The sequence below is a fragment of the Solanum tuberosum genome, unplaced genomic scaffold, assembly GCF_000226075.1.
Source record: "Solanum tuberosum cultivar DM 1-3 516 R44 unplaced genomic scaffold, SolTub_3.0 scf00509, whole genome shotgun sequence".
NCBI classification, from domain to species: Eukaryota; Viridiplantae; Streptophyta; class Magnoliopsida; order Solanales; family Solanaceae; genus Solanum; species Solanum tuberosum.
The window spans coordinates 238,469-248,026 of record NW_006239428.1 but is presented as its reverse complement, the minus strand read 5'-3'; the positions used below and the strand labels follow the sequence as shown (position 1 = coordinate 248,026).

The 9,558-nt window shown below is 28.3% G+C and overlaps 1 protein-coding gene across 2 annotated transcripts; it reads right to left on the bottom strand.

Moving 5' to 3' along the window:
* Positions 1-1,823: 1,823 nt before the first annotated feature.
* Positions 1,824-9,558, bottom strand: LOC102590175 (lachrymatory-factor synthase). 2 transcript variants are annotated; one of them, XM_015304075.1, is made up of 2 exons: positions 9,005-9,558; positions 1,824-2,062 (listed from the first exon to the last, which is right to left on the bottom strand). In XM_015304075.1, exons 1-2 carry the CDS (start codon positions 9,460-9,462, stop codon positions 2,002-2,004), a joined length of 519 nt encoding a protein of 172 aa, XP_015159561.1. In that variant the 5' UTR covers positions 9,463-9,558; the 3' UTR covers positions 1,824-2,001. The 2 variants fall into 2 exon arrangements, with proteins under 2 accessions (XP_015159561.1, XP_006364724.2); XM_006364662.2 differs by lacking the exon at positions 1,824-2,062 and having other exon boundaries at positions 8,819-9,556.

Here is a 9,558-nt window from a genome sequence, read left to right as displayed (position 1 = left end):
GCCACTCTCCCATATCTCGCTCTCTCACTCGCCTCTCTCACTTTATACAAAAACGCAAATGTATAAAATGTGTGAAAATTGTATATATACATATATTTTCGTTCCCTTCTCTCCTCTCTCTCAGATCTCGCTCGCCACTCTCCCAGATCTTGCTCACTCACTCTCCCAGATCTCGCCTCTCTCACTTTATACAATTGATCTTTTTGTATATGTATACCAAAGCAGATTATACAACTGTTTTTTTTTGTATATGTATAGCGAATTATACATATATATGTTTGCTATGGAACGCAATTATGCAAACTTTGCTATAGTATACAAATATGAATTTTGTATTTGCTATATGTGAAAGTTGCTCTATTTTAATTGGTTAAATATGGGCTTCAAGCAATTTTAAAAGTCTCTACAAATATGGTCAAAATGGATTAAATATGAGTATCCATATTGACCCATAATAAATCACTTAGTTTTCACTTCCACTCAAACTTAATTGAAAAAACATATTTTTTTTTGTTTTTGGAAAACAAAAAAAATTAGGGTAGGTTGGTGGAGGGGCTCCCTGGGGGGTGGGGGGTGCCGGGGGACGGGAATTTTTTTTTTGTTTTGAAAAACCAGATTTTTTTTTGTTTTTGGTGAACAAAAAAAAATCTGGTTTTTCAAAACAAAAAAAAAATTCCCGTCCCCCGGCACCCCCCACCCCCCAGGGAGCCCCTCCACCAACCTACCCTAATTTTTTTTGTTTTCCAAAAACAAATGTTTTTTTTTAAAAAAAAACATTTGTTTTTGGAAAACAAAAAAATTTAGGGGTCAGTTGGTGGAAGGTGGGGGTTGCCCGGGGGAGGGGGTAATTTTTATTTTTTTAAAAATGGATTAGAACCATTTTATCCAAATCATATTTGACCAAATCCATATTTACCCATATTCTATATGGGTGGATTGTAATTCAAACTATTTTTGCTCAAACCATATTTAATCTATCCAAATCCGATCTAATCCAACCATTTGTCACCCCTACTTCTATGGTCAAAAATAGATACATATCGCCTCTAGGAAACTCAAGCTCAATTTAGTCGCTTCTTGTTGGACTTGGCCATTTGGGCCACTTGCTTTTTGATATGAAATATTATATAAATACACATCTTATTTAAAAAAGTTTTTCAAAAAAATTTCTTTGATACATCTCTATTCTCTTTCGAATATATTCATTTCATTAATTAATATATTATTTGCAATCTGTGAACTATGAATCCACTTGTTTTTTGATGTATTTGATGTCCTATAAATTTAAGGGATTTTTGTAATTTAAAGAATAGAGCTAGGATGTAATTAGCTCTTAACACTATGAAATAATTTATGTAATTTTTACATAAAAATTCCACCATCTGGCTAGATTAACTTCTTTCTTTTTTTAAAAACAAAAAGAGATATTATTGATCTTCAAGGTTTGCTGTATTAACATGACTTTTGTTAATGACGATTTTTTTGTTCAATTTTGCCTGGTAAAGTCTTGTGTCTTGATGACTTATCCATTGATTTTAATGGTGACATGGTACTCAATCCACTTATTATTTTAATGAACTTATTTAATTTAATCATTAATCAAGATCCGTCATTTTTTTCCATGTTAGTTTTGTTTTAAAATTTTAATATAGACTTTTTTCAGTGTTTCTAGAAATAATAATAGCAAGAAACTAACTAATTAAAATGCAGAAATTTGGCTTTACCAATATTTCCAATGCTTTGTAACTAATATAAATAAATATTTTTTATCAAATTAAAAAAAGTGCAAATAAAATTATCTGAAAGCTGCAAGTCCTCCAAAATTTAAATGTAATGCTACATGATTTCTATTAATTGTGTCTGGTGAATTCATTAAGTTGAATTCATATGACCTAGGAAATAAAAAAACTTTTGAATGGAGAATCTTAGTAATTCAATTACTAACTACAGAACTCTCACCTTATTGGTAAGAGTTCGATTTTCTCCTTTCCATTCTCCTTCCTAAATAAAAAACTTCTGAACTTCTGACTTGTTGACCAAATCCTCCAATCTCATCCCTTCAATCACACATCATATTTAACAGGCTTGCTAATTAGAACTCGCAAAATCACCTAACTTAGACGATTCTAAAGCTTTCTCAATATTTTCAGCCATGCCTTGTAGGGATGAGTCAATATAACCCGAAAATAATTCCAAAGTCAACCCATCAATCGGATCAGCAACGAACGACCATTCGATCTGGCACCCGCTCTCATCATCACCATCCGATGACAATACTTTCAACGTAGATACATAAGACTTGATCCCAATATTATTGTCTAAGACCTCATAGCTTAGATATCGCTCTATCTTATCGACTGTCAACAACTTCTCGTGACACCACTTGACGATCGCTTCTCCATCGTCTGATGACGATGGGGACTTGGTACTGCTAGCGCAATAGCGGATAATTTCATCTTTATTATCACTATTCATTTGGTGACACGTGTCTATGTTTGGTAGCCAATTGTGGAAGTTGAAGAAATCTTCAAGGAGTGGCCATACTTGTTCTGCTTTTGGATGTTTTAGATTTGCAATGGATTTGCCTTCCCATTTGGACTCAAGTTGTTGAGTTGCCATAGAGGGAGAAATGAATAAGGTGAAGGACCAACTTTTTCTATATGAAAAGAGTAAGGATGGTGCATCGCCTATTTATCGAGTGCAATATAATTTTTTATCATGTATTTATGAGATGATTATATTAAATTGAATATGATATGATAAGAGTATATTTGAACATGGGTAAAGATGTAAAGATGAAAGAGAAATAGGAGGGTCCTCATTTATTAGTACTACTCCCTCCATTCCATATTAACTTAAGCTTTGAGCTGTTTCACATCATTTAAGAAAAGTAGGTTAGGACATAAATTGAACATAATTTTTCATTTTTATCCTTATTAATTATTGTCAAAAATAACTAAACATTAATTATAATAACTAATTCCAATACTAACTTAAAGGGTAAAATTGAAAAAATATTTTAAAAATAGTCTTGAAGATTGAAAACTTAAGTTAATTTGAAAAAATGGAAAAGGGCTAAAAGCTTAAGTTAATATGGAATAAAGGGAGTATTATATAGTCAAGATCGACTATTAAATTAAGGGTCCTCATTTATTAGTACCATACCACCTAGATACTTCCTCCGGTTCATTTTACTTTTCATATTTTTTTGACACGCTAAAAACATTTAGTAACGCCTTATTTGGATGGTTGTTACCTGTTATATTAATAATGTCAAGTCTTATTTTATGTAACGGTTTTACTTTAATATTTTCTTTTAATTGTCTTAGATTTATTATTTAACTATTTTATTTTATTCTCTATCCTACCTTTTCATAGGATTTCTATCTTGTACCTTTCTTTTTATAGGTTAACCATTCAAAATATTGATGTGTGACATTATATAACAACGAAAAATAATATAATATTAAACGTTATATTCATTAAAACAATACAATATAACACGTTATCTCAATTCAATACTGACCTGTTATTTTTAATGATTAGGACAACTAAGGAGTATTTATTTAATCTGATAAAACCAGAGTAAAGGATCCCATAAATGTCGGTAATTAGTCATTTAATCATTGTTTCTGGACGGTTAAGGGATATGTATATATTTATATATTAAGGCAATTAATCTTTCTGTCCAATTTAGTTCTAAGTCAATAATGAAGGCCAATATTATGAATTATGATATCTGACAATCAAATAATTCATGATAACTATTTTTACTATATTATAATAATTAACCATAGTTTGTTTTTGAATTTCAAGATTTCAAGTGAAATATCACTTTCTAAAGTAAATAAATTTAACTTATATTTTATTTAACTCTCTTGTATATGTATTTATTAAGTCAATTAATTTAAATTGTCAAATAAATAAACTAAAAAGGTAAATTAATCCCTACAAGAAATTCTTAGATTTAATTATAGGTAGACAAATTCCTCACCTAGTAGGTATTAAAGTAATCAATATCAAAACTGGCACAAATACACTAGGAGTAGAATATTATTTAAGACTTGCTTTATGGGCTCCCTTTTTATTTTTATTTTTGCTTTAATTGAAATAATGTTTGGATTTAGATAAAACGATTTCCACCTTTAAATATATACCATTAGGAATAAAGGTTTATTTCATCAAGAATCAATAAAAAAATTTATATTATCACACATTGATTTTTCTATTCATTTCTCACAAAATCATCTCAAAGAAAAAATGCATGATGAGAAATAGATTTTTACTAAAGTAACGAAAATTTTCTAATTTTTTCATATAACCTATTGTTATTTTTATTTTCTTACTAATTTAATTAAAATATCTATAAAATAGTTACTAAATATTTTTAAATAAAAAATAACAAATTTTAATAATAATAAAATTATAAATTCAAGTCAACAAAAATAAAAAGGTAGAAACCTAAATTTAGGAACCCAATTAAATTTGAATTTTGTATGAATCTATTCAAGAATGACGCTTTCAATAAAATTCTCTCCATACATAATATTTAAATTTAAAATTTCTAATTAAGAATACAACAGTTATACTATTACACCATAATTACTCATGTTGGTAGTGGTCCAATAGGGTGTGGGCAATTGGGCATATATCTGAAAGCTACTTTGTCCAAAAATTCCTTTTTTCAGCAGAATTTATTCTCTTATTTTATAATAATTATACTATAATATAACGTCTGGTCTGAGTTGTCTCATTTGAGGGCTGTAAACAGCCAAACAATACCCCATCGTTCAATTTTATTTTATTTTTTCTCTTGGGGTGGGGCCAGGGGAGGCTAATGGTGCACAAAGTTCTTGAGTACTCATCTTAACTTTTTATCTCTAATACAATGTGTGGTATTTGTCACGGATTTAGATTTTCACTAAGCATGTTATATGATATTTGACAGTTCGTTCACAAATGTTTTAAATAAGCTTTTATCATATCATATTGTTAAGGAATATTGAGTTAAAGAAAGACATAAGAGGATTGTTAAATAAAAAAATTATATTTGCTTATAGATTTAGAAGATTTATTTAATGTATTTATAGATAAATGTCATTCTATTTATACTACTCATTTAAAGATTAATAAATAAAAATTGTGTGCAAGTTGCTATTTTAAAATTTTCATAATTAAGATATTTCGATGACCTTCTGAATGAATCTATCAAATTCTAATGTCTTCAAAAATAAAATCTTTATATATTTTAAAAATATTTTAATAAGGACTAATTTTCTTCCAATATAAATGTATCATATAGATAATTTTTATGGTATATAGTGCTTAAAGTCACATGATCGATAACATATCAAATAATCACTATGGGTTCCAAATTTACATATCAAAGAAAAATATGGAGCGAGACTTTATTTTTACGTAACTCAAATTTTAAAGGTGGTCGTTAAAAGAACTTAATTAATGCATAACATTCTACGATAGTAAACTCATATATCATCTTAATTCAATTAGTTGATTATATGAACTTTCACTTTATTAGTGCTCCTACTCACTGACATTTGTTGTTGTTGCGCAATAACTAGAAAGTGAATCGCAGATCCTTTGTTGTATTTAATGCTCTAGACGTGTGTTATTACTAGGACAAATTATATTGAGCATGATGACTACCATTTAGCGCGACTTATTGAATTTCTCTTTTTGTGTGGCCAGAGGTGTCAATATGGGTTGGCCTACTTCATTTGTGTTAATTCATACAAATTATGAAATTTGATGAGTCAAGTTGGACTGATCCATTTTTTTATGGGCCACTAAGGGCATCTCCAACCCAAACACCCAATTTGGTGTCAGTATTATTTTTGGTGTAATCAACTCCAATCCACTGCACCAAATTTTACACCAAAAAAGAATATTTTTCTCTCTCTTCACTATTATATTATTATTTCTTATTTCCTTTATATTTTCTTATTTCATAAAACAAATTCTTTCTAAAACGTTCACCATATATAATTCATATTAATTCCTTTTATAATCATTTAATTTAAAATTATTTTGTACCATAATTTTTAAAATAATATAAATTGCTAGCAAATATTATACATTATACATAATAATGGATAATACAAATAAAAGTGAAATCATTAATGAAATACAATTAAATAAACATTACATAATTGAAAAAATTATTTTAAATTCTACATAAATATTCAACTTTCTAGATCACTACGGTGCTCCCATAAATGCTCTATTAATGCATTACGTAGTTCAAAATGAGCTTTCTTTTGTTCCTTTTATTTTTTTTTATATCGAGCTAGAAATTGTTGAAATTGATAATTTTTATCTATTTCCATTTCTACGGTCGGAGTTGGACCTTCCAACGCATCTTGAATTGGTGCATTAAGATCATGCTCATCCTCAATTATCATGTTGTGCATTATAATACATGAAGTTAATACATCATGTAGCACTTCTTAATTTTAAAAAAAAGCCATATATAGAAACATTAATTTATAAAAAAATTAACTTTTATATCTAAAATTAATATTATAAAAATATTATATAAAAAATAATTAAATATACAAGAGATTTAATTAAAACATACAATTTATATAATGTTTAATTAAAAGTTTGTATAATAAAATAATATTAAAATATTCAAAAAGTGAATTGGTGTGATGAATAGTGTTACACTAATTTTGGTGTAACACTATTCAAACACCAAATTTGGTGTAAAAATTGGTGTGGGTTGGAGCTCAAAACACCAAATTTTACACTAAATTTAGGATTTGGTGTTGGGTTGGAGATGGTGTAAAGGGTCAGTCCAATGCACAAGTACGTGGGCTGCAGAAAGTGTTGGGTCAGTCTATTTTTTTGGGAAAATTACGCGTATAAGCAAACATATACTAGTTAATTACTTAACATAGTTATAGTTTGTCTTAATTACAATTCACGACCTACTTTTAGTTATAATTACGCGGCTTAGCTTTTTAGTTTTGTATAATTTGCACGTTTGTATAATTCGGAATTTGTATATATAATTTGTATAAATTTTGTATAATTCGGAATTTGTATAATATATTTTGTATAACTATTTACACTTCTGATGTTTGTAATTGTATAAATTCATTATTTCAAGTTTATACAAAAATAACTGAATTATACAAATGTACCCGCGAATTTTACAAACCTGCGAATTATACAAATTCACGAATTATACAAATGAGGCAACTTAAACTATAGCTACAACCTGTAAATATGCAAACTATAGCTGTTAAGCATAATTAAGTTTATTATAGTGGCTATTTGGGAAAGTTCATCTTTAAAAGAATATATTTTTAGATTTTTTTAAAATCAGATTACAATTTAAAGATATTATCATAAATATCGATGAGACAATATTATATGGTGTTAGTATTACTACTTGTTAATCAAATGCACAAATAATTACTACTTGTTAATCAAATGCACAAATAAAATTATCTTTATAATATTTATTAAGTTTGGTTTCAAGTAAAAATATAAATACCTAAACAGAAATATTAACTTAATTTTACAACATAATTTGTATTTAAAAATTTAAATAATTTTGAGTTTGAATTTTGTTATTTTTAATACTTGGTTTTATTTTTATTTTTAATTATTTTTTATTGGCCACAAATTGACCCTACCCATATTGCTCAAGCCTCACAAATCAACAGATTTATTCAAATCGGGCTGAAAAACCATTTTCTTACATAGGTTTCAAAAATCTCAGCTCAACCTTATTAAATTATAGATTAGATAAGGTCAGTCCAATGGGGTTAACCCATATTGACGACTTTACTTGTGGTTCTATTTAGTAGACATATTAATTAATGTATGGTGAAAAGATAATAGCACCTCATTGGGATTAAAAATAAATATGAATAATTTAGTAAAAAACAAAAATAACTTTTTTTTTAATGAATTGCAAAAGGAAAACTCTCCTGTCTGTTTTTAGTTGTTCATGTTTGACTTGACATATACCTTAAGTAATGCAATTGATAAATGGGTTGATAATTTAAATATACAATTTAAGCGCATAAATATCTCCTAGATAACAATAGTTTAACTTTTCACCTACATAACAATAGAATTTTACAAAACAAACCAAATCAAAAATAAATCGGTAAATTAGAATACAACAACACAAGTTTCTATATTAAATAAGATTTCATTCCTTAATTTCCTCTCGTTCTGTTATTTACCTTCCACAAATGTCTTAATAATTAATTAATGTTTTTCTCTTATAACCTCAAAACAAGTATTGTAATCAAAATGAAACTCTCTATCCCTTTGATAATCGTATCAATGACGGAAAGCATGTATCAATTTTAATTTAGCATGATGGAAGGTGGAGTGTAAGAAGTATGCATCCATTTTTAATTAGTTTTTTCGAGTTTAATTGTTAGAATATATAGTTCGATTTTGATTGTTTTAAGGTTTTTTGTTGTTTTAATTACTTGAATTTTTATTTAAATCAATGTGTTAATATAGGGGTTACTTAAGTGCTTCAATTGTACATTTAAGTTTTTAACCCTCTACATTCCTATTTATTTGTCAAATATTTCTTAATTTAATTTCTCTTTTTACTTGTTATTTTTGACAAATTGAGAAAAGACAACAATTTTTTTCCTATTATACCCTCAATTTATTAACATTGAGTTAATGTCTTTTAAAAATACAGTGAGTAAATATGTTTGAGACTCTATCAATTATAGGGGTAAAATAGTAAACTTACTATAATAACCATTATTTTCTTAATAGATGTGTCAAGTCAAAAATTGACAAGTAAATAGAAAAATAGGAAGTATTAATTAGTGCATTTATTAAGTAGAATTCATATCATTAATATGACATAGGGAAAAAAAACATGAAATCCCAAAATTAAATAACTCATGAACTTGTTAGGGCATTTTCCATGTTCTTACCCATTCCTTGCAGCCCAACATCATACTTGTTGACCAAATCCTCCAATCTCATCCCTAAAACTGGATCAACGGTGATAAACCACTCAATCACACATCCATCTTGACCATCAACTCCATTTGGAACAATCTTGACCGTTGAAAAGTATGACTTAAACCCAATGTTACAATCCACCATTTCATAACTTAATATCCTCTCAATTGGATTAATAGCCACCAACCTCTCCTTGGACCAACCGCTCACCGGGGCTTCTCCGGTGACAACACCACCACTCTCCGGAGGGAGAGAGAATCCGGTACAATATCGTATGCAACCGACCTCGCCATTTTCGCCGTGGATGCCATAACATGTTGACAAGCTAGGAAACCATTTGTTTAGGCCAAAAAAATCTTTGAAAAGAGAAAATATTTGGTTTGAACTTGCCTTTTGTAATGTTGTTGAGACTTTTGCTTCCCACTTTGGTTGTGAATCCTTTTGTTGCTCCATTGTAGAAGATGAATTTAGATCCAATTTATTCATTTGTTGGAAGATTATTCTATATAAATAAAGTTTGTATGATATGGAATTTTCTGTATGCCACGTGTCTCCAAGGTCATATAAGGACAGCTAGTAATG

What these genes read in the sequence shown, in the direction of transcription:
- LOC102590175 (XM_006364662.2), bottom strand. Translation starts at nt 9,462, where the DNA reads ATGAATAAATTGGATCTAAATTCATCTTCTACAATGGAGCAACAAAAG.